General features: G+C 38.1%; 1 protein-coding gene across 5 annotated transcripts in view; it reads left to right on the forward strand.

Moving 5' to 3' along the window:
- Window positions 1-26,172, forward strand: part of Pan3 (poly(A) specific ribonuclease subunit PAN3) — a 114,890-nt gene that overhangs the window by 82,439 nt on the left and 6,279 nt on the right. For 4 of the 5 annotated variants that reach the window (XM_041677837.1, XM_041677839.1, XM_041677840.1 and 1 more), the window contains 11 exons: window positions 4,217-4,464; window positions 4,913-5,017; window positions 6,077-6,134; window positions 9,823-9,984; window positions 10,281-10,397; window positions 10,485-10,586; window positions 13,647-13,812; window positions 14,973-15,063; window positions 20,107-20,246; window positions 23,001-23,130; window positions 23,514-23,578. In XM_041677837.1, the coding sequence (XP_041533771.1) occupies window positions 4,217-4,464; window positions 4,913-5,017; window positions 6,077-6,134; window positions 9,823-9,984; window positions 10,281-10,397; window positions 10,485-10,586; window positions 13,647-13,812; window positions 14,973-15,063; window positions 20,107-20,246; window positions 23,001-23,130; window positions 23,514-23,578 (1,384 nt within the window). The remainder of the gene's footprint in view (window positions 1-4,216; window positions 4,465-4,912; window positions 5,018-6,076; window positions 6,135-9,822; window positions 9,985-10,280; window positions 10,398-10,484; window positions 10,587-13,646; window positions 13,813-14,972; window positions 15,064-20,106; window positions 20,247-23,000; window positions 23,131-23,513; window positions 23,579-26,172) is intronic. The other variant, XM_041677838.1, reaches the window with a different exon arrangement.

Genomic DNA, 26,172 nt, shown 5'->3' on the forward strand with positions numbered 1-26,172 from the left:
AGTGTAGTGCTTCCTTCCTATAAGTGTCTGTCTGTATTACATTCCTGTAAGGTGCCGTCTTAGGCCTGTGCATGAGATGTATATAGGTTGACTGGTATTGTTCTAATTTGCAAAGTACAGTTTAACTTGAGTAGTGCCTACAGGGTGTAATGTTCCAGTTTTTTCAAATCAAGCTCTGCCCATTCCTTCCCTTCTGTACAAGCAGACTCCCTTTTCCTTCTCTAGCTCTGTATTCACTGCTCTTACATCTTTTCCAGAGTCCTTGCTTTGCACAGGATTTAGGTTCTGTTCTCCATGTGTTATGGACTCAAGGCTATATTTCAAATATCTTCAAATTCTGCTTTAGCTCTTCGTCTTGTTTTTTATTCCTAACTGTATTATAAACTCTTGTGTGGGACACTCTTTTCTGGTACTGTGTATCCATAATCGCCATCGGGTTGAAGAGGGCATTTGTGTGCTCTTGTTTTCCAGAAACAGTATTATCCAAACTACTTGTTCTATTGGGGGGGGGGAATGATTGAGTTCGTATCTATTATTAGCTTTTAATTTGTATAATCTCATTTAATTTGATGAATTTTTAAATTATTGTTTGCAAGTCTTTTTTTGTTTCTCTTAAGATTTCTAGAGAAATCTGGCTGGGCGTGGTGGCACATGCCTTTAAGCCCAGCACTTGGGAGGCAGAGGTATGCAGATCTCTAAGTTTGAGGCCAGCCTGGTCTGCAGAACAAGTGACAGGACAGCCAGGGCTACAGAGAACTACTTTCTCAAAGAACCAGAAAATAGTAATAATTTAGAAATACAGTTACGCCTCTAAAAGCAATGGTACATTTTTTTTTTTTGCCATAAATCAGCCTGAGTTATCTGTCTCTCATTTCTTTGCTTGCTAATAGCTTTGAGTATTTGTCTACCTCTGTGTTGTTACTCACTTCTGTTTATATGGACACTTTCCAGGTGCTCTACAATAGTTTATGCTTATGGTTACTTAGATTTTTGATCTTGAAATTATAGACAGTGTCACCCTGACCATGATTGACAAAAAAAGATAATTCTGAAATTATGATGGTGAATATTGTTAATTTAAGGTATTTAAAATATATGTTTTTATTCTTCTAAATTGTCTTCTATGCTGATTTGTTACGTGTTACTTACTATGATTTAGCGTTCTGTTGGCTGAGTGCCAGTGTGCTGTAATAACCACTGATAATCCTTCTCATAAGGAAAGACAGAAATTGCAGGTGGACACTGACATGAAATGGAATTTCAAACGAAGAAATAACATTTTTCAATATCATTTTTAGTAGGGACTTTTTTCTGTAACAAATAGATTCTGAGTCCTTTTAGAAATTATTTTGTGATTAAAGATGTGGAAGGGAAAGTGTTTTCAGGTAGGAATTTTTTTATTATTAATTAAAGTATTTTTGAGATAGTATCTTTCTGTTTGACCCTGGACAGACTGGATTTCACTTTGTAGATTAAACTGACCTCAGATGTGTTATTCTCCTGCCTCTGCCTCGTGTGTGCTGGGAGTTCAGGTGTGTGCTTAGCCAAGGGCTCTTAATTGTGGATCATCTCCCCCTGATTAGGCAGTTTGTTCATTGTAAATCAGTACCCTTGTGTGTGACTTGTTTATGTAGTATTTTTCTACTCCTCCATGCTGTTGTGTTTATTAACAGGCATGTCAAGGTACATTGTTATTTAAGCACTTATGTGCGAATTCCGCCTTGTTCTTTAATATTCTATAAATATGTGAGTGACGCAGTGTCAGTTTTGTAGGTAATTTTACCTTTAGCTTGTAAGTGTCCACGTGGGTACTAGCTAATGCTCAGTGGCAACATGCTTTAGTTTCAGTGTATGTGAGTAATTCTAGTAGAGACTACAACTTTGCATTAAAATAGTTTCACAAGGCCTGGTGGTGGCAGCACATGCTTTTAATCCCAGCACTCTGGAGGCAGAGGCAGGTGGATATCTGTGAGTTTGAGGCCAGCCTGATATACAAGAGCTAGTCCCAGGACCGTTTCCAAAGCTACAGAAAAAACAAACAAACAAACAAAATTATCAGAATTGAGAATGATTCAGCGAAGTCTTGATACTCTGTAGTGTAAATTCTGCTTGTGCAGCTTTCCCTCCCCACTCCCCTTCGGTGTTTGTCGTGGCATGTATTTAGTCTTACAGACTTGATTTGTGTTCTAATTCTATACCTACGAAGGGCCCGGACCTTCCCATTGCTTAGCTACATCTCCTCCCACATAAGCCAAGTCATCACTGACACTACTGAAATGGCTCCACATTCTCTTTCTTGTCCTTCAGATGAGATAGAAATTGGAGTTGATTGAATCTGAGTTTAAATCTTGTCTGTTAATCTGTGTTTTTACTTATAATTCTTTTGGCCTTTGAGTTAGTTTGCTCATCTGTGGTATGAGGATGAAGTAGGCTGATGCTCAGGAAAACATTTAGATTAGTGCCTGGCATGGGTTAGGGGGCAGGACCACTGCCACACACAGTGCTGATAAAAACAGAGAAGTAGTGAACTAGTTTGTTCATCTTTGACCTTCATGATTTTCCTCTCAGGGATACTTAGAAATTAGCTTTAGGGGAAGCTATGCAAATTCAGTCCATATTATTAACTAAGAAGTTTTTTTTTTTTAAAAAAAGCTACAGAGTGGGGCTGGAGAGATGGCTCAGTGGTTAAGAGCATTGCCTGTTCTTCCAAAGGTCCTGAGTTCAATTCCCAGCAACCACATGGTGGCTCACAACCATCTGTAAAGAGGTCTGGTGCCCTCTTCTGACCTGTAGACATACACACAGACAGAATATTATATGCATGATAAATAAATATTTTTTAAAAAGCTACAGAGTTTTAAAGTTTCTTCTGAGATATTTGAAATTTCTGATCTGCTTCATTGTTGATACAGCAGAAGCTGAATTATAGCAATTGGACAGTGCTTGGTTGAGAATTTGCAGTTGACTTGCATTTGAGTCCTGACTCCTTGTTGGCTTTGTACATGTGTCTTTGATTAAAGGACATAAACTCTGTGTCTAGGTTCTGACTTGTATTGTTACTACCTAGCCTACCTGCTTGCTGGTAGGTGCGCATAAACTGTTGCCATCATTGTGTTGAAGCCCTTTAGAAGTGCAAAGTGCTCTTTAGAGACATCAATTTTGTTCACGTTATTTTCTGAAAACAAAGCCTTGATGTCTTATGAGACACTACAAATTGAAACACATCCCATTAGTAATAGTTCTATGGCCAAAGGTTTTTTGGGCTTTTTGTTTGTTTGTTTTTTCCAATTGTGAAGGTTTTTAGACAATCCCGAAATAGCAAACAGTTTTTGGACAAGTGCGATTTGTAGCTCTAGATCGCCTGTTCCATCTCAGCTCAAACCAGCCACCTTCATTAAACCTGTGACTAACTCACTTGGCTCTAGTTAATTTGCATTTCATCTGCATTTATGCATGTTGTTATCAGTATATATGTTCTGTTTGAGTGTTTTGTAAATCATCTTATGCTTTTACATGTTACTCGTTCGTTTTCTCAGCTGACTTGGAATATTCCAAAGGGTAAAAGCATTGTTTCTCCCTCCTCTGCAGCATTTGTGGGAGAGGGTACTTTGTTCAAGTGGTGTCCTTGGGCTGTGGTTGAGTAACTTGCACGCATTTGCCCCAATTTCTAGCTAATTGGTGTATGCCTAGAGTTACATACAGGCGTCAAAACAGGACTTACTTAAAGATTTGGTGCTTAATCTGCCACCATGTATTTTAACATAGTCTTAGCTGTTGTATTTGGCTGAAGAAATTTAGTAGATTTTTATTAATTTGAATTTTAATACCGTAACATTTAGGGAATTGTGTTGTTTGGGAAGTAATAAACAGTTAAAAAAAAAACTTGAGAAAAAGCTATTCAAGAGCCTCAGTTCTGGTAGTTTTCATTATTTCATTAAATTAATTTGTTAAATTTCTGGTGATTCTTGCTATAGGGTTAGGTTATCGACTTCGATAAGAAGCAGCCTGTTGCTGATTCATTCGGAAATGACTATATTAAGAAAAAGAAACTCCTTTGCCTTTACTTTAATTGGCGTTTTCCTTAAAACAAGTTTTTTTCTTTGCACTTTAAATTAATGTTTCTTCCACACGAGTGTTTACATTTTATTTTCAGAATTTTTTTCCCTCTAAAACCAATTTGCTGCTCCACTAAGACTCTATTTTGCATCTTCCCCAGGAATGTCACTCTCTGCTGGATCTTCCCCTCTCCATTCCCCCAAAATTACTCCACATACCTCTCCTGCTCCTAGAAGAAGAAGCCACACTCCAAACCCAGCGAGTTTCATGGTGCCGCCTAGTGCCTCCACTCCTGCCAATAACCCTGTTTCTCAGACTCCGTCCTCTGGTCAGGTGATCCAGAAGGAGACTGTCGGAGGGACGACTTACTTCTATACAGATACAACTCCAGCACCTTTGACTGGAATGGTACGGCTCCCATTACAGAGGGAATTGGCACTCTTAGGAAAGCTGCTCCTCACTAACGAGAAGGGCACCCATCATATTGGGAGGTTTATAGAGATGGGAAAACATACTTTACTTTTTTAACTCATTCAAAGGCCTAGTTGGGCCTGAAATTTTATAGCTGAATAAATATTTTTCTTCTTAGACTTTTTAAAATTATTGTTTTTAAATAAAATTTAAAATTACCGAAATAAAAATAAATAAATAAATAAATAAGAAATAAAATTACCGAAATAGAAGATTTACAAAGTGAATTTTTTCAGAAAGTATTCTAACAGTTGTTGTCTGAAGTGTTTAGTTCACTATTATTAAAACATATCAAATGTATCAATTTTTTGCTATCAGATAAAAATTAAACTTTTATAATGGAGAAAAACCGATGATTACATTTTACTCCTCCTTGCCATTTTAGGTATTTCCAAACTATCATATTTATCCTCCAACTGCACCTCATGTTGCTTATATGCAACCAAAAGCAAATGCACCTTCCTTCTTCATGGCTGATGAGCTCCGACAGGTATGCTTTTAGAAGCTAGGGCAGACACTGATTATTGGCTATGCTTTAGAGCAGGAGAATGGATGTGTAGGCCACTGTCTAGTCTCACACCATCGCCTAAGCAAGGAGATTTAGAACATGGAAGTTTTGTGTATGTTTAAGGAAATCTTAAATAATGTATTAGAGTATGAAATATAGAATTTAGTATTTAAATGTGCTTCCTTTCTGTGCTTTGTGTTCTTTGTTCAAAAAGGACTCTTTACATGGGTTGCTTTGTTTGTTTGTGTGTATTTGCATGCTTACTTGAATATATTAGGGAAAGCGTATGGAAGTTAGAAGATTTGTGGGAGTTGATTTTTTTTTTCCTTCCACCATGTGGATTCTGGGTACCAAACTCAGATTAATGAGGCTTGATAGCAAGTGCCTTTCTTCACTGAGCCATCACATGGAAAGGGTTCTTTAAATAGAGCATACATAATTTAAATGGTTTCTAACCTTGCAATTGTTGTTAATAGTTTGATACAGTAAACTTTGCTTTGAATAACCTAACAAAAATTTTAAAGTAAGTTTTATAAAATAGTTTATTTTGTTTTAAACAACTTAGATATTCTTGATATTTATAGCTTTTTACATGTGCGTTCTCAAAAATATTTTTATTTTGCAAAAGGTTCTCCAAGTGTGTGCATGCATGTGTACGTGAATGAGTGTACATGTGCAAGTTATTTCTTTTTGCAGTGCTGGGGATAGAATCCCGGACCTTGTGCATGCTAGGCAAACACTGGGCTACATCTCCATTTTCTGTGTAATGATTTTAGAATGAATTATTGATGAGGTTAATAGATCTTTTATGTATTTCATTCTGATTTATAGCACCTTTTTCTTTTAAATGTAAACTCAACCTCAATTATGGTAGCAAGTCTATCTAGGGTTGGAATTTATATATATTAATGTCTCTAGAAATGTTATAGGCGTATTAAAAGTAGTAAATAAAAAATATTATTTAGTTACAGTGAAAAAATCTAAGATATCAGAGGCTCTACTTATAATCTGTTATTTAATATGCTTATTTCTTGTTCTTAGGAGCTGATCAACAGACATTTAATAACAATGGCTCAAATTGATCAAGCAGACATGCCAGGTAAAATGCATATTGATACACCTCCACCCTCACCCCTGGCAGAGGCAGGCTCTCAGAGTTTGAACCAGGACAGCCTGGTCTACAGAGGGACTTCCAGGACAGCCAGGGCTACATGGAGAAACCCTGTCTTTGGGGGGTAGGGGGAAGAGAAAAAGAAAAAAACCCACATAAGTGGGTGGGGTGTGTAACTGGATCATATATTAAGCCTCATTTTTAAAAAAATTAATAGATTAACAGCTTATATGCCTAAGAACTTTTAAAACTCCCACTGTTTATACCAGTATCTAGAGAAAGCCTTTTAATAGATTAAACAGTAAAAGCCTTTAATAGGTCCTATATAAGACACAAAGAAGCTTTTTCCCCCCTGGGAAGAAATACTGGGCTCAATGGAAAGCATTTACCTGGAAAGTGCAAGCTCTCAGGTCTACTCCCCAGCACTGCAGGCTAAAATCACAAGAAAAAAAACACTGATGAGTTTTACTAAATTAAAACTTTAAAAAAAAAAAAAGACCCAAAGACACCTACTGTAAAGAACTAATGCTTGGAAGGAGATATTTGCAGTCTGTGCAACTGACAAAAGACCTGACCAAACAGCTCACCCGGAAGATGACCAAAGATGAATGTGGGCATTTTATGGACAATCCTTATAGCCAACAAATGTGTCACAAGAAGGAAATAAGGAAATGATCTGATAACTTGTCAACGTATAGTAGGCTATATATAGATCCGCATGTTCTCAGTGATGATAGCTTAAATTGTTGAACCTGCAACTGCTTTAGAAAACTCCAACTGTATATCTGTATACCATTTACCCAGCACTTCTGATTCTAGATCAAGGCAAACTTTGGTCGTTTCAAGAAAGCACATATAAAAAAAGCTAGCAGCTAAAAGTGAATGGGTATGAGTCGAAAACTTTTTCTCTAAAGTTTGGACATGACACGAATGCCACTTTTACCTCTTCCATTCAAATCTGTACTTCAAGCCTCAGCCAGAGAGAGCACTCAGGCAAGAGAAAGAAATAAAGGCATCCGATTAGAACTGCAGCTCAGAGAGTTTGTCATACTTGCTATAAAAACAACAAGACTATTTTAGAAAAGTTCTAGAATAATATTCTAGATTCAGCAAAGTTATTGGATACAAAACCAACATTCAGAAATAGCTTTTTCCACGTAGCCGATAAATAACAAATAAGCATATACCAGTGATGGAATAAGTTTAACAAAATAGTTTGAAATATTTGTCATGGCCGGGCGGTGGTGGCGCACGCCTTTAATCCCAGCACTTGGGAGGCAGAGGCAGGCGGATCTCTGGGAGTTCGAGGCCAGCCTGGTCTACAAGAGCTAGTTCCAGGACAGGAACCAAAAGCTACGGAGAAACCCTGTCTCGAAAAATCAAAAAAAAGAAAAAAAAAAAAATGAAATATTTGTCATGGAATCCCTGAAAGAATTTGGGATGCAATGGAAGGGTGCCCTACGTTTGTGGACTGGAAGGACAGTGCTATTAGGATGTCCACACTAAGATACAATGAATAAATGAGTAGACCCCCCCCCCAAAAAAAAATGTTTAGGGGCTGGAGAGATGACTCAGAGGTTAAGAGCATTGCCTGCTCTTCCAAAGGTCCTGAGTTCAATTCCCAACAACCACATGATGGCTCACAACCATCTGTAATAGGGTCTGGTGCCCTCTTCTGGCCTGCAGGCATACACACAGGCAGAATATTGTATACTAAATAAATAAATAAATAAATATTTTAGAAATGTTTAAACTATCCAAGGGTTTGCAGTTCATGTGGTTTATGTCGAATAAAGACATCAGTAGAACCAGCACTGCACAGGACATATTATTCCTTTCTAGAGATTTGTTTCTCAGTGTTATCGATTACCTGTGGTTTCCAGAGCTGTAGAATACATTCTATAGAATCAGACACCAATAATGTGTGATCCCTTAGGTAAAGCACAAATGTTTTTGCTGCCTTTTTCACCCTTGGCTATGGTACACTGAACCCAGAGCCTCATGTATGCTTCTTATCACTGAGCTACATCCCCAATCCTGAATCTGTAATTTGGTGCTTAATGCCAGGTGGCGTTTTAACTCAGGTATAAAACAAATACTGACTGATTCAGTGTTACTTTCAAACCTGTGTGAAGTGGAGCATGAAGAACAGATACATATAAATAGTATTCTGATTTTTACTATTTTTTATTTGAGTGATTTATATAATTTCCATAATGAATCAAAAGCTATCTTACCAAGCTATCTTACCAGGACTTAATTTATGTCAAATCCATAAATATACTGAACACTTTCTACACATTAGTGATATTGTATTAATGAAATTGAACTCTTATTCTGGAGAAGCTTAGAGACAAGGAAATATAAACAAATTTTTTGGGTTTTTTTTTTTCTTCTTCTTTGAGACAAGGTTTCTCTGTAGCTTTGGAGCCTGTCCTGGAACTAGCTCTTGTAGACCAGGTTGTCCTCGAACTCACAGAGATCCGAGTGCTGAGATTAAAGGTGTGCGCCACCACTGCCCAGCAGGAAATACACACGTTTATATAAGACATTATACACAGAATAGCTGTTTCAAAAGCAGAGTTTGTCATAGCACTGACTCTTAGACTCTAAAGAGAGAGTTGCAAGGACAGTTGAATTTGCTAATCACTAATATAGGAAAGGGGGCTGTGCCTGAGGATAGTAGGAAGTGTTTCAGAAAGAACCAGCCCTTTGTTACTTGAAAATTAAGACTGTTGAGAGTGGGCTAAACTAGGAGAGTGCTCTGTGCTCAGGACTGAGCAGACTGGAACTGGAGCTCAGAGAGCTGTGTTCAGTGAGTTCATGAGGAAGCTTCAATGCAGCATAGGGGCCTTGAAATTCATTAGATCCAAGAGTAGTGTATCACAAGTTCAGTAGACTGAAGGAAGGACGGAGCTAAGCATCTTGTATTCATAACCTTTTTGTTCTGTGACCATTTTCAATCATGCATAGCTACCACACACAAATTCAAAATGTACAACTTCTAAAACCAGATAGAGTATGCTATGAAATCCCTGTGTATTGAACAGAATTTGTCTTTTCCTTGTATATTTGTTTGGTGTTAAAACCATGGTAGCCTTTAAAAGGTTGTTGCAAATACCTGCTATAGCTGATTTCCCTCTTGTGCCTTCACCTGACTATTTTAAATACATTGTCAGCATTGGTTTATGTGCACCTCTTCTTAATTACTGGAGCAAGCATAGTTTCCTTCCGTTGTTCTTACTTGAGCCGGAGGTTTTTAAGAGTTTGGTGCCATCTGTCATGTTTACAGGTACATTCTTGCATACTGATTTAATGCTGCTTATTTCAAATTTCTTTATACTCTAAAGATAATGACAGATCTTTGTTTTTATTAGAATAAAAATGTATCAAGTAATGACTCATTTTTGGTAATTATTTCTGAAAACAAAAATCCTATATTTTGCTACGAGGAGACTGGAAATAACTTTGAGCATGTGAACTTCACTTGTGCATTGGCTACTTTGTAAGCTGGTTTACTGGTACTGAAGCTGTACTTAGTTTTATAGACTTGTAAGTTCTACACTGTGTTCTGATACAGATCTATTAGGATTTGTCAGTGAATATCGATGGATTTGATTTCTTTTATATTGTGAGTGATTTATGAATGAAAATTGTTTTTCTGTGACTTACTCAGCAGTCCCCACAGAAGTTGACAGCTACCATAGCCTCTTCCCTCTAGAACCACTGCCACCCCCAAACCGGATACAGAAATCAAGTAATTTTGGGTATATCACATCTTGCTACAAAGCTGTAAATAGCAAAGATGATCTGCCATATTGCCTTCGGAGGATACACGGTAAGGAAGATGGGTCTCTCTGTCAGGAGTGTATTACTTGAACTAAGATTGTCCACACGCTCCTGGAAACAGGGCTGTATTTATCACACCCGTTGGAAGACAAAGAAGGTTTCTTTTCCTTTACTTCTATTTTTGTTTTCTTTCTTTCTCCTTTCCTTTCCTTTTTCCTTTCTTTTCTTTCTTTCCTTTTTGTCCCCAATTGAAAATTGATGCCTTACAGGCAAAATAAACCATTTTAGAAATTTATATTTCTCTGTCATTTGTGGTTGATTATAGTAGAAAATTTTCTTCTATAGGTTTTCGTCTTGTCAACACAAAGTGCATGGTGTTGGTTGATATGTGGAAAAAAATTCAACACTCAAATATTGTGACTCTGCGTGAAGTGTTTACCACTAAAGCATTTGCTGAGCCCTGTAAGTAGCTGGTCCTGTGGTGGTTCTGCTCATGAATTTCACTGTCTCGAGCTGGACTTGTGATGTGTGTTTCTGTTTTCTTGTAAGCTCTTGTGTTCGCATATGATTTCCATGCTGGAGGAGAAACTATGATGAGCAGACACTTTAATGACCCTAATGCAGATGCCTACTTCACAAAGAGAAAGTGGGGTAAGAGAGATGTGAGCAGACTATGCTTTGATGCATGCTTTTCTTCTGGGGAACAATAGTTTTATATTAAAATATATTGAAATTTATTCTTGTCATTTTAAGAACCCTACTGTACCTTTTTTAAGGCATCTTAAAGAATTGGGATTGGTTTGCAGCAAGCTAGGAGAGTGTATGTATTGACTCAGATTTTATGTCAGTATCTTTTTTGTACCCTGTAAACATAATTTGATAGTCTTACCATCCAGTGTTCCTATGTGATAAGTTTTGAAACTAACTTCCCAAAACATATGCTTTTGTTTGTTACATGTCAAGTCAGGTTTTAAGTAACTTTACTTAAATGAAGTTTTCCTGTTCCTTTTCTAATATTTAAAGTCATTTTATATTCCAACTATTTGAAAAAAAACCTAAAAATTTGTAATTAGAGTCCAAAATGTGCTTATTTTGAGGGGAAATGAGACCAGAAAAAAATACCAATCTATTTTGAGATGTCAAACCTTACATTTTTGTGTATGATCTCACTTTGTAGTGTAAAGCCAAAAATGAAGCATCGCATTGGTAGCTGTGCTTTAATCTTAAGGTTTTCTTGAGTACAAAGCATAATACTTGGGTTTGCTCATAATTGTGCTTTCTGCACTCTGACAGCTGAAAGGAGAGAGCTGTGGTTACACAGGCGTTGGACAGTGTGGTCCTGTCTCTCTTTGTCGTTTCACACAGTGGAGGATGTGGTACAAAGATGAATATGGTTATGGCTCGATTTTACTGTAATAACAACCTGTGAAGTGGCTGGCTTTGATTTATAACTGTCTTAACCTGAGCACAGTTGCCATTTGGGCTACATCATTTGTTTTGTAGTAGCTCTTTTATAGTGCAGGTTGTTACCTGCCTATTGGATACCTCTCTACCTCATCTCTGATGCCAGAGAGATCTGCAGACATTACCAGTGTTCTCTAGTATGAACTACTCAGAGCATTTTGCCAATTTAAAATATCTGTATTCTGTTCTTATATTTCAAACAATATCTCAGTGTTTACATTTTCTCAGAATCGGTCCTTCCATTTTACACACTCTCCCCCCCTCCACCTCCCCACCCCCCATTTCTTGACAGGTTCTGTGTAACAGCTCTGGCTGTTCTGGAAGTCACTCTGTAGACCAGACTGTCCTCCAACTCACTGAGATCTACCTGCCTCTGCCTCTGAGTGCTGGGATTAAAGACATGTGCCACCACCACGCAGCCCATTTTACACTTCTGTAACCTCCTATAATACACCATACACACATGAATGTCTATTGTTTTCTCTTACTGTATGATTATTGTTTTAGCAACTTATTTAAAAAGGTGAATTTGTTAGAAGTGCATTATTTAGAAGATGGGGATGATGTAAGATAGAGAAATTATATTTATATAGACACATTATGCATATATACATATTATAGAGATCATATATAAATTATAGAGATTAAAATCATGTGAAGTGATTGGCACAGTTAGGATTGAATCTCACGGGATATAAGCCCTATGTGTTTGCTTCAAGTCCTCACTCCTATAATCCTAACACTTAGGAAGCTGAGACAGGAGGATTGCCACAAGTTGGAGGGCTACACCATAAGATTCTGGTCCTAAAAACAGAATAGCTAGGTATAATAGCTGGTGTAATCTCAGCACTTAGAAGGCAGGGGCAGGCAGGTCTCTGAGTTCAAGGCCAGCTCATTCTCTTTGTAGTAAGTTCCAGACAGCCAAGGCTACATAGACTTTGTCTTAGAGTTCTTTCCATGAGACTGGAGAGATGAGTCTTGTTTAGAGCATTGGCTATTCTTCCAGAGGTCCTGAGTTCAATTCCTAGCAACCACAACTATCTATAATAGAATCTGATGCCCTCTTCTGGCCTGCAGGTATATATGCTGAGCACTAATAAATAAAATTAAAAAAAAATAAGTAAAATTTTTTTTTAAAGTACAAACTTCTTTTCCTGATCGTGGTGCTTTGGGCTAAACTGCAGGTTTTATGCATGTTGAGCTGTACACTTGTACAGCTTTCCCAGGTCCTCTGACATAATCTTACCAACTTCTGTTAAGAGCTGTTTGGAGAATTCTAAGTCATCTTTGTAGAGTGTAATGTCTTCATTCTATCCAAATTGAGATGAAATGGTTCGTTTTATATGTGCTTATTAAAAATGTTGTAATTACATAGTCACTATTTTTTTATTCATGATTTTTGAAATAAGGTCTTGTTTTGTGGCCCTGAGTTCTTATGTAGACCAGCCTGGCCTGAAACTTTGAGCAGGCATCCTGTTTTGCTTCCTGAGTGCCAGGATTATATGCAGATGTCATGACACCTGGCTTGTGCTTTCTGTTTATTATAATTATTTGTAATTAACCATTTGATTTTCACGTTTTTAGCCTCATTCACAGAAAGTGGCTACAAGATTATGTTCAGGGAAATGATTAACAAAATCTGAATTAAGTTTTTATGTCTGTCACTTAAATATTGACATTGACCTAGTAGGTATGATGAAAAAGCAGTTTAAAAGCTGGGGATGGGGGCTGGAGAGATGGCTCAGAGGTTAAGAGCACTGGCTGCTCTTCCAGAGGTCCTGAGTTCAATTCCCAGCAACCACATAGTGGCTCACAACCATCTATGAGATCTGGTGCCCTCTTCTGGCGGGAAGGCATACATGCAGACAGAACATTGTATACATAATAAAAAAATTAAATAATTTTTTAAAACAGCTGGGAATGGAACTCAGTGGCAGAGCTGTTGCCTAGTATGTGTGAGTATGTAGGTTAAATTCCCAGTACCACAAAACAGACAGACAAAAAGACTTAGAATAAATAGTTGTTATAATAAAGACAACTACTTAGAGTAGTTTGTTTCATCATTCTTAAGGATACTGCTTTTTAAACTTTTGTTTTTGTTCAACATCTATTTGGTCAAAAGAAATAGTAGTGAGATCTCTGCTACTTTAACTTTATAAAACCCATAATCTCAATTTTAGATACACTTGGCTTATCTGTTAGGTTTTTACTGTTCTGCACGTGCATAAAAATTTATTTGCTTTCTAGGCCAGCATGATGGACCACTTCCCAGGCAGCATGCTGGACTGTTACCAGAGTCTCTCATTTGGGCATATATTGTCCAGCTGAGTTCTGCTCTGCGTACTATTCACACAGCAGGTTTGGCATGTCGAGTAATGGATCCAACCAAGATTCTGATAACTGGCAAAACAAGGTACTTAGCATTTTGAATTTTTTTGAATCTGGGTTTCTGTCTTTTTTTAAATTTATTTAATTTTGAGTCTACAACTGTTCTGCCTATATACATGTATGCATACTACATGTGCTTGGTGCCCAGGGATGCCAGAAGAAGGTATTGGGTTTCCTGGAATTACAGATGGTTGTGAACACTTCCGAAGTTTAGCAAGTTATCTGGGAATAAAGAGACAGTATCAACACCACTTTCTCGTAGAGACATCATTCTCAATATGGCCGTAAATCATCCTTAGACTGGAAGAGCTTCAAAACTGTTCCTCAGTTTGCCTGTTTGTTTGTTTTGTTTGATTTTTTTTTTTTCCTTTAGCCTTTGATTTTTCAGAGGGTTTCTCTGTGTACCCTTGGCTGTCCTGGAACTCTTTCTGTAGACCAGACTGACCTTGAAGTCACAGAGTTCTGCCTGCCTCTGCCTGGGATCATCAAGTTGCTAGATGATTGTTGTTGGTTAAGTTCCAAGCATTGAGAATAATACATTGAGGAAGCAAAGACCTTAACTTCACCTAACTTTTTAGTTGCTATAACTTTTTTGAGAGTTGCTTTGAGCAGTGCAGCATACAGAACTGAATATTGTAGCTGGACCTTGGGGTTCCTATCTATAGTCTCATTATTTGGGCTGTAACATAGAGAGACCTTTTGTGTGCACACCCAGTAGAAACCAACAGCAGTAAAGCCCAATGGTGTCCTGATCTGTGTTTTCTATTACTTGCCAAAGAAGTTCTTGACTTTCTGAGCTTAAGCAATGACATTAGACTGTGCTGTGACACTTTCCCCTTAGTCTTGTGACGCCACAAAGAGGTTTTAGTTAATGTATGTAATATGCTTGGAACAGTGCCAGCTGTGTCTTTAGCAAGTGCTGGGAAGTAAACAGTTTCCTTTCATGAGTAACTCAAAACAGCTTTATCATCCTGACTTTTACAACTACAGTCAAGCCATTTAATATCTCTCAGTCTTAGTTTCGTTATCTCTGAAATGGTTGTTTTTGTGGGTGGGGAGGATGGAGATGAAAGTTATAGTTATTAACATTTTAGGTTTTCTCTTAGTACTAGGAAATGTTAAATATTCATTAGTATATACTGGGAGAAGTATAATTATTTTCTTTGAATTTTTTGGTCCTTACAGGTTGCGAGTAAATTGTGTAGGAGTTTTTGATGTTTTAACATTTGATAACAGTCAAAACAATAATCCTTTGGCATTAATGGCTCAATACCAGGTGAGTAAGAGTTTTTATGGGTGTTTAAAGCTTATTTTGTTTTTGTTCTTTTAAGTTAACCTTGGTTTTAAAGTATTCAGGGTTTTAAGTCTCAATTCATTCTTGAGTGGTGTCTTAACCTCTGTGGTTTAATTAGTGCAGCCTTACTGTTGAAACAGACAGAATAAATAATCATTAGTCCAAGCAGAGACTAGCTGTTGAGCAATGAAATATATTTGTCTCAGTCAGATGAGTACATTATATTAGATGATACTACTTGTTTTACTTTTTCAGACCTACTAGTTTACTAATGCTGTCTCACTGTATTATTTTCAAAGAAGTGACATCAAAGCCCCCTGTTTTGTGTTTTTCTTTTGTTGCTATTAAGTTGTCACTTCTTGCATATTACCAGAATTTATTATTCTCTAAATTCGTTCTGTTACTGAATCAGTATTCAGACTCCACAGTGTTCTTAGCTATTTTGATGTTTATTTCCTTATTAATATACTACTGTGTAGAAGTACAGAAACCCAACCCTGAATCTGGGATTGTAGTTCAGTGGTAGAGTGGTTCTTAGCATACTCCATGCTCTGCATTTGAACGCTAGTACTGCAGAAAGCAACAGAGAGACTGTCACTGTGAGGAGTAGTAGGAGTAGGTACTTATTTGGATTACTGTGTAAATACCTTGAGTATTTAAAGTAAATAATTTATTTATTTTAGTCCGTTTGTCATGCAGTGCTTCACATTGAGATCTGTAACTGTCATTGAAGTTGATTTTTAGGCCTGGCGTGATGGTGCACGCCAATAATACTAGCATTCGGAAGGCAGAGGCAGGTGTGAATTTGAGGCCAGCCTGGTCTACAGAGCGAGTAACAGGACAGACTTCAAAGTTACACAGAGAAACCCTGTCCCGAAAAAATACAAATAAATAAATAAATAAGCTGAGTTTTAGTTCTTTGTGTAAGAAGTCATATTTATTTGTGTTTAGACGATTGTTTACCCGAGGTTTGGTGCAAGGCAGAATGGTTTCATCACACGAAGACATACTTCCCCTTGTTCTCCTCTTTTCAACTTTTGTTTGTTTCAAAAGAAAGTTTTAATTTACTTTAGTGTAAAACAAAATTTCAGAACAAAAAGGTAAGAAATAGAATCCTATGTAGTCTTCGGTCTTCAGCCTCATGAACTAGTCTATGGCCATTGAAGTACAAGCCATGCTGTCTGAGGTATAGTGGCACTTTTGCACACATTCTATGCATACCTTTTCTATCTTAATTCCTCTTGGCTGTGCCTGCCTTACCAGGCTGCCTTGGTTGGTACTGGCATCTGGTAGGCAATGTGGGGAAGAATTCTGATTCACATGCACACACATCTCCAGAAAGCAATTTCTTTCATCTAAGTGTGGTTTATCCCATCAATTTTTTTGTGGAATGTTAGTTGTTAGTGACTTTTCTTCTGCTGTGTTATACTTACTAAGTAATTAATTGGCCTAATTTTTTTTTTAATCCTAAAAGTGACTGATGAACTAGGTGTGGGTAGGTCATGCCTCCAGCTATAGCACTGAGGAGGAGGTTGGAGGTCAGATAATGAGTTTGAGATGAGCATAGTCTATCTTAAAAGTCAGCCAAAATTGTAACTGAGTACTACTAAGTACTAATGACCTGCTCATGTCTAAGAAAGTTGTACCACTACATTTTTGGGTAATATTTAGAGCCAGTACTACCAGAAACCTAGAAACATTTCATCCATACTTAAAAATGAAGCTCATGCCTTAGATTTATCACTGCTGTTTTTAATAGAATTGTTTTTTTAAAATTAGTATTGGACTAAGAACCATACATATAGCCCTATGTTTAACCTTCAGCACCAAAAATATCATTTATGAATATAAAATAAGACTAGTTTGAATTTTATTTTCTGAATCACTTTTTTTTGCAAATGGATACTATTTCACATAATTTATTGTGTGATACTTTATAAAAGGGGGGAGATTACCTTGAATTACAAGTGACCGACTATTTTATAAACCTGGGCTTTTTTTTTTGTAAGTCAGAAACTGCTTTCATTTATAAACTCTATCAGCTTTCAGCCAGTTTTCACTTTCTTTATTTTTCAGTAAAATGAATTTATTGGGTTTCTTTCCATTTTTTGTTGTTGTATATATGTAGGTTTTTTATATAAATTATTATAATGAGGCATAGGAAAGATTTAAAGATGGTCCCAAAGGGGGCATGTATTGACAGGAGAGGGCTCAGCAGAGAGGGGTACATTGTTTCTTGTAGTCTATTCTCATAGTCTGTTTCAGACGCGTGACTAGAGACTGACTTTCAGTCAGATAGACTTAAGTAGAGCCATAGATAGAATCAGAGACAGAAACACAAAACCAAGAATCAGGAAGAAACTGAAAATGATTTGGGGGGATACATCCTGAATTCAGCAAGTGGAGGCAAAACCTGATGGAGGTAAGAAGCAAAATAATGAATACAAAATCATTTAGCTGAAAAATAAGGTTAAAAAAAAAGTTCCCAAGTTTCTAATGCCAAAATCTCTTAACTAATGAAGACTTTTATATTAAAAAGTAAATTGTAACCTAAACTGGATTATGTCATATGTATATTTTATTTCTGAAAGTGAATGTTTCCATCCAGAGTCAGTTTTAGAGAGGAGGGAATATTCAGAATAGACATTTGTTTCTTTAAAACCTCATAGTTCTCCAACTGCCTTGGGCCTTTGTTTTCACATAGGGAATAATGAAGTATTCTAGGGAGGAGGCATCATATGGGATGGGGCCAAACTGAGACTTGTTTCAAAGGATAGGAGGCTCTCTTTGGCACAGGCTGCTAACACGCTGAGTACACTGGATTGAAACCATGTAGACATGCCCAATATTCCATATTATTCAAAGCTAGAATTTCTGTAATTTCATCAATATAACTTGGGACGTTTGCTTATTTTTAAGGTGACTGAAATGACTCCTGGTCATTCGTAGCACCCTAACCAGACAGGCATGATAATAACACCATCCTGTGCTACTGCCTGGGCCAACTCTGGCATGAATCCCAGACTTCTTCCAGCAAATTCAAAATATTTTATAATGTTAGTCAGTTTTCCTGATCATAGAAGCTCATGTGTAAAATGTCAGATCCACAGTAGTAGTTTCGAGTAAAATGTTGAGTTTGAACAGTTAAGTGTTTTTAGTAATGCAGTTTGGCCTCAGCTCTATTTAGATAGCATGTTAAGGATAGCCATCTTGTGTTACAGTTCACTGATGATTGCCTTACATTCCTGGCTTCCCAGACACACTCATTTCATACCTTTTCAGGCCACTAGAAACATTATCAGTAGGGACTTTGAGAGATGCTACCCCCTAGAACATATCCCTAATGGATAACACCAAAATGCAGGCAAGGAGGAGACCACAGGGCATCATTTTTGTTTGGTTTGGGTTTAAGTTCCTTGGGTAATTTTAGTGTATGACTAGATTTGCAAACTCCCGTAGTAAACTGATGCTTGGGAGATGAACGTTCATGCACTAATTGAGATGATACTTCAAATTTTTAAGCATTTATGGAAACCCTCAATAGAAGGCTGGGCGGTGGTGGCACATGCCTTTAATTCCAGCACTTGGGATGCAGGGGCTGTCTGATTTCTATGAGTTCGAGACCAGCTTGGTCTACAAGAGCTAGTTCCAGGACAGGCTCCAAAGCTACAGAGAAACCCTGTCTCAAAAAAGAGACTCTCAGTAGAAATTGCTTCAAATGTATTCCATGCGTAGAGCAACTACATTCTTCTAGGAAAGTGATGGTTGTGTTGCAGAGGGCTACTACTGCGGGGGACCATTCTGTTTCATGGAGTTGTAATAAGTATGGGAATCTTTTGGGATCAAGCAACCCTTTTACAGTGGTTACATATCAGATATCCTAGGTATCAGATACTTACATTACAGTTTCAACAGTAACAAAATTAAAGTTATGAAGTAACAATAATTTTATGCCAAGTGATGGTGGTTCTTTAATCTCAGCACTTGGGAGGCAGAGGCAGGTGGTTTTCTGTTGAGTCCGAGGCCTGCCTGGTTTACAAAGTGAATTCCAGGACATTCAGGGCTACACAGAGAAACCCTGTCTTGAAAAACCAAAAAGAAAGGAACAAAGGAAAGAAAGAAATGGAGGGAGGGAGGGGAAAGGAAGGAAACTTATGGTTGGAGGTCACCACAACATGAGGAACTATTTTAAAGGGTCACAAAATCAGGAATGTTGAGAACCTGTGTTTTTGAAGGAAAGCTTCAGGGTAGCTCATTTTAAAAACAAGAAATAAGAGAAAAAAAGAATTCAAGGCATATTATATTTGTGAACAAAAAAATAAGTGCTTTGGGAAACCAAGACGCAGGGTGTTGTTGAGCTCTGTGCTATTTTGATGTTTTATGATACATGTGCTCTGAAGTCAGGTGAGTGCTTGCTTGTAGTGTCTTGTCTTAACATTCACATGGCCATGTTGGACTTATGAAATGAGAAACCTATCTGTTTAGCACAGCATTCCTAGCACGTAATGGCCTCCTGTTCTGTGTAACAGGGGAAAGTATCAGCTATATTTAAATTTTCAGAATAAAAATACAAATTCTGTGGCAAGCTAGATGGCTCAGCAGGTGAAGACATTTACTGTGTAAGCCAGGTGACCTGAGTCAACTGGAGCCATTGTGAAGGTGGAAGGAGAAAACTGACTTCAGGGTTTCTTGCCACCTATAACACATTGCCGCCACTCTCTAAAGCTGTTAAAGCAGCAGTCCATAATTGGAATAGTGGTGTTTGTTAAAGTGTGGTCCTTTCACTAGGAGACTTGGAAGCTCTAGATATTTGGGGCTTATGCATTAACTGAGACTGTGAAAGAGTGGCTTGGAAATCCTTTCTCAGGTCGTAGTGATTCTAACAAGTAACCGTGCTGAGAACCTGCCCTGAGCGCTCTCTCTGTGTGTTTATGATGTGCTTTTCCTGTTAGGAGTTTGGTGTTCAGTGTATTGAAAGTGTACCTGTGAAGTAGAAATTAAGTTATGTTTATTCTCTCATGTCAGCAAGCAGATCTGATATCATTAGGAAAAGTTGTGTTGGCTTTGGCTTGCAACTCTTTGGCAGGAATTCAGCGAGAGAATTTACAGAAAGCCATGGAATTGGTGACAATCAACTACTCCTCTGACCTGAAGAACCTCATCTTGTAAGTGTTAACATATCATGAAGCAGAGTGGCCCTCTGTTATTAATATAGAGCTTTCCATAGGAGTCTCTCACTGTTTAGAGTCAAGCAGACACAAACAGCTGCTGATGTCCTAATCTTTATTGCTAACTATATATTTCTTACAGTGAATTCATAAGCCAATTTGTTTCAATTAGGCACTTGGTTGGAATACCCTTTAGAGTTTTATGGACACATACTCACCTCTAGCTCTTGGGTTACATTAGTTATATTTCAAGAACACCACCACCATGTATGTAGTTCCCAGTTAAGTCATGGACAGTACAGACAAAACATTTTTGCCATCTCTCAAGTTCCCTTGGCCAGTATTGCTCGAGTTAGTGAGAGATACTGTCGTGCAGCCTCCTTCACTGTCCAGTTATGTATATGAACCTCTGGTCCAGGAGTGTAATTCAGAGAATGGAAGAGTCCAGGAAATCTTTAAGTTTGGAATGAATTTGACTTAAGAGAAACCCATTGTGGACTACTATCACCACCGAAGGACCCCTTACTAACCTCTAGTGAGAATGTCAGAGGGAGGGCAAACAACCTTGATTACAGCTGAGTTGACTTAGGGGGGAAAGATGCTAGGACAACTCTAATTTCCCTATTATGTTCTAAAAGCCATTAGAATTTATTGATCCTAATCAATAGTCTCTTTTAGCTTTCAGTGATCCCTTCTGCTCTTTCTGTGTAGCCCTGGATGATCCAGTTTCTTTTTGGACCAGCCCTGGGGTATGGAACTGGGGGATGGAGGATGGGGCTGCTCACCTGTTCTTTGTTAAACTGGCTTCCCTGTCTTGCTTGTGAGACACTGGAAGCCAGTGCTTGCCTGGGACCTAGAAATAATCAATTAAGATGATGCAGCTTTTGGGGGAAAAAAGTTTTTAGTATGATTCTAGTATTAGTTTGCAAAATCCAGATTGTTCCGGACAGTTGCAAAATATAATCTCTAAATACTCCCTTTTGAAAAGGTAGGGGCTGAAGGTAGTAATTAAATTCACTTTATATTAACAATTATTGAAAGTAGATAGTGATGTGTGAGGCTTCATATACAGTTCTTTTTAGGTACTTGACAATGCATAGAAAAAAGAAGTGACAGCCGTCCTTCACTAGTGACAACATACTAATGTCTATAGAGCTAAATAAGGCACTTCTGAACTTCTTGACATGAATTGCACTTAATTCTATAATATCTCTGTAAATGGGGTATCATTATTAGCTCCATTTTAGAGACAAAACTGAGGCACAATAAGGTAGAGTAGGTACTTTGTCAAGGTGTAACATAGCTGCTAACAGGTTTTAGTATGATTAGATAAATGTAAATATCAATGCTCACAGTGGATAACTAAGATAATTTGTGTGGTTATAATCATTCATCTACATATCAAAAGAATGTTTACTATATGCCAGAATGTGAGGATACTTTAATACGATATCATTACTTCCATCCATCTTTAGATACTTACAAAAGACATTTAAGGGACTGGAAACATGGCTCACCAGTTAAGAGTGTGTGCTGCCCTTGCAGAGACCTGAGTTGAGTTACCAGTGCCCATATCCAGCAGCTCAGAACTACCCGTAACTGCTCCAGGGGATAAAATCCTTCTTGTGACCTTCATGTGTATCTGCACTCAGGTGTCATGCCTCACCACTACACAGACACAAAGTTTTAAAGAAGATGTTAAAGATAAAAACAAGTGAACTGTTTGCAGGCAATGGTAAGGCCTGTAATGACAGTTTCCTGAAGCATAGCTGCAAGGAGGTGAGAGAAGGACTTCCCTTTAGAGTGAGTAGTGGCCAAGTGATTGACCATTACTGTATTCTGTAGGCAGCTCTTGAAAGAGCAATACTTTTTTTTCTCCCTCAGTGATGATGGAAGAAGTGAACTGGTCCCTTTTTGCTCTTAGAGCCCTTAGAGCTCTCTCTATATAGAGTTCCTGGAAGTGACAGGTGACACATGAAGTCATAGAGCAGAGGACAATTTCTTTTGGACTACTACATTTTTACACAATTTAAGATTCTTTTTTTTTTTTTTTTCTGGTTTTTCGAGACAGGGTTTCTCTGCGGCTTTGGAGCCTGTCCTGGAACTAGCTCTGTAGACCAGGCTGGTCTCGAACTCACAGAGATCCGCCTGCCTCTGCCTCCCGAGTGCTGGGATTAAAGGCGTGCGCCACCACCGCCTGGCTCTTAAGATTCGTTTTTTAGACTTAAAAAAAAAAAAATTTTTTTTTTTTGGTTAGGTGCAATGGCATGTGCCTGTAGTCCAAAGAGTATGAGGCAAGATGCTCACTTGAACCCAAGAGTTTAAAACTTGCTTGGGCATCGTGGCAAGCAAGACCCTATCACAAAAATAGCAGCAGGTTATCTTTGAAGAACAGGAGGGGAAATTCCCCACCCCTCAGCCTTCCAGTGTTTCACACCCTCAGATTTCACAGTCATTACATGTAGCACCATTGAAACAAAGGGCTTAAGGGTGGAAATGGGTAAGTGTTGCCCTCTTCTACTTAAGCTTTTCACATCTGTAACCTTGAACACACAGGGAAGAGCTATCTGGACAGTTAAAATATTCCAGGGAACAGAAGTAATACTGAAGTTTTAAAACAGTTAATTTGCATGAAAAATATGTTTTCAAATTATGAACACAGATTATAGTGACAGCAACATCTGTACGCCTGTGGCTGTGTTGTTCTTAACTTGCACTGGCCATTCATGAGATTCTTCTCTGTCTTGATAGGTACTTGTTGACTGACCAAAACAGGATGCGGAGTGTAAATGACATCATGCCTATGATTGGTGCTCGGTTTTATACTCAACTGGATGCTGCTCAAATGAGAAATGATGTCATCGAGGAAGACCTTGCTAAGGTAGAGTCTGGTTACAAGTTACCATGTAAATTGGCATACAGTACTCACTGTGCCAGCTGGCTGGGACTACAATACTCTTGTCCACACTGGGCGTTAGTTTAGTCTCTAATGAATATCCTATTCATTCTTGACTTTACTATAATCATGTAACCAAAGTCTTGATTTTGTTTAATGTATTTTAAATACTTCCTAGAATTGATCAGTTGCATAATCTCCCTGAGTATGACTGTACACAAAATAGGCATATGTGTAAGAGTGGAACCCAAAAGTGTGGGTGTTAGAATTTACTGCATAAGAATAATATGGGGGCAGAAGTACCATTTTAAAAACTTTCGTTTAGCTAGAACATTAACACTCTCTCTTTTTTTAAAATGTCTTTATAGGAGGTTCAAAATGGAAGACTATTTAGACTTCTAGCAAAATTGGGAACAATCAACGAAAGGCCAGAGTAAGGATTTACAGTATTTACAGCATGTTTTAACACCAAAGCAACTAATTTGCATAAGGAATGAATGGACTACCTAATGTTTTTATTTGGAAAAGGAAGAAGTTCTTAATGAAGTGACCTTAATACTGCTAGCCATAAAAGAACTGTTTCAAGCCACAGCCCAAGTGTGGTTGTTCTTATGACCTTGTATGCCATATTAGAAATCAGTTGTGTGTGCAGATAAGAGAAGGCGATAGCAAGTACTATCTCATGTAGGAAGCCTGATCTCATCTGTTTATCTTGGTCAGTTGGAAGACATTAGAAATTTCTTGGCTGTAGCATTTCTCTGCTTTTCTATGAAAATGCGTTTTTATAGATCGTCATGTTGTTAATAGAGGAACATTATCATTTCATGCTGTCCCGGTTCAGCCTTGCTTTTAAGTTAGAGTTATTAGACACAGAGTGTGTGTCTGCACTTTGTTAATTCTTGAACCAGGCTGAACAGAGTTATAGTTGTGACTGTCTCTGGTCTCATAGAGGTAGACGATGACTGGTGCAGACCACTGCTTGTGGGCTTTCTTTTCTCCCATGGAATTAGAACCTACTTACCTGTTGTTTTTTTTTTTAAGATTTATTTTTATTTTACATATATGGGAATTTTGTCTGCATGATATCAGGCATTACACGCATGCCTGGTGTCTAAGGAGGCAGAATATGGCATCAGATTGCCTGAAACTGGAGTTGTGAATCACTGTGTGTTTGTGGGTTCTGAGAATCAAACCCAGGTCTCCTGTAAGAGCAGCCAATGCTTTTAACCACTGAGTATCTCTCCAGCCCCACGTGGCTGTTTTCAAAATGAAGATTCTAAATTATGATTCTCTCCCAATCATCTTCCTAAGAAGATATATGTGTTAACCAGTTCTTGAAATCTTGTTTATAGCATTTTCATGTCTTCACTCCTGTACGTCAAAATGTGACTCTTCTGTGCTGTGACTTTGTCTCAGTATTTAGCTCACCCAGTGACACATCCACTATTTTTAGCGTAGCACTCTTCACCATCCTAACGCGGATGTCTGAGTTCTCTGTTCTTGGGGTTGCCTTGCTGAGAGTGCATGCCATTCTCAGTGAAGCAGAAGGGAAGCACAGTGGCAGCTCTTCTGGAGTTTTCTTAGTTGTTCCCTTGGGGTCGGTAATTGTTCCACGTAACATCAGTTTTCTTCAGCACTTCACAGTGAACTCTGTGTCAGAGTTAGGAAATAGTTTGAAAAGTCCATGGTAACCTAGCAGTTCATTCCCACCTCCTGTGCTCATCCAGCTGGTTGTGCCTCACGGCTGCCACATTCACACTTTAGGCCTGGCACATCTCTCTGTTTGGGGTGGCGGGGTGGTCCATCTTTGTTTCTCTCTTTGGAGTAAAGGCCCTGTTGCTTGCTTTCTTTCTCTGATTTATTTTTAGTCAGTGGAGCACACCCTTTTGTAGCACACACCTTTCGCAAGGGGTGAATCCATGAGTCTTTTGCAAAGCTAAAGTTGTCTTTGTTCCTATTTTTTTACATATTATTAAATGATTATATATAAAATTCTAGATTGTCCTTATAAAATTCTATTTACATTTCTTAATATGTTATATATGAATTTTCAAAAAGTTTTGTGGTGAAAATATCCTCACTCTTCATATCTGATATCCTTAGTCTACCAGTTGTCCCAACCCTAACTCGTTTACTTGTGAAAATTTTATATATATTTCTAAGGTTAAGAGTACAAATATATTGTTTATTTACCCTTTTAAAGTACATATACATTGTCACTTCTCATTGTATTAATTTCTGCTTAGCTCTATTTGTAATTAGGCAGAATCCTACATGATACACATGTCTGACCTGCTTCTCCCTCTGGATGGAGGCATAGTTCCTGTTTAAGAGAACTAGAGCTGGGTGGTGATGGTGCACGCTTTAAATCCCAGAACTCTTGAGGCAGAGGCAGGTGGATCTTTGTGAGTTCAAGACTAGCCTGGTCTGCAAAGCAAGCTTCCAGGGCAACCAGGGCTGCACAGAGAAACTCTGCCTTGTACTCAATAACCAATTAATCATTCAGTAGATGAGAGAGAAAACTGGAGACGAGATAGGTTAGCTACTTGGTCATGTACTGTGGGCCACATCTGTACAGACAGGGCGCATCCAGAACTGTGCTCTGCGTATTGTGCTGCCCTATGCACCATGTTGTCTCCAGTGAGAAGTCCTCAAACAATGTTTGTGGGGCGAGGGTTGGCTTAGTCCATGGTGTGATAGTGGAATCTCCAGATGTCAGGTGTTGTAGAATAATTTGGTATTGTTCTTGAGAAGTCCTAACAATACTTTCCTTAAAACTTAGAATTTTGTCAGCTTGATGAGAAAGAAGTTGAATTTCAGTACTGTTTTGCTTGGGACTTACTCTTTAAGGAGCCTATTTGAAGATCTTTTATGTCTTTGATTAATTTTTATTGTGTTGTCTGATCCTTGTCTTGCTGCTTGTCTTTGGGGGCTAATCATCTCTGAGTCTCGTTGGACTTTTCCTCTGTAGATGTTTATGTATGTGGCCAAATTGACCAAAGTTTCTTTATGACTCTGGATTCAGGT

Source organism: Microtus oregoni, unplaced genomic scaffold (genome assembly GCF_018167655.1).
Source record: "Microtus oregoni isolate MIOR12 unplaced genomic scaffold, Mior012 000029F_ref0000214, whole genome shotgun sequence".
NCBI classification, from domain to species: Eukaryota; Metazoa; Chordata; class Mammalia; order Rodentia; family Cricetidae; genus Microtus; species Microtus oregoni.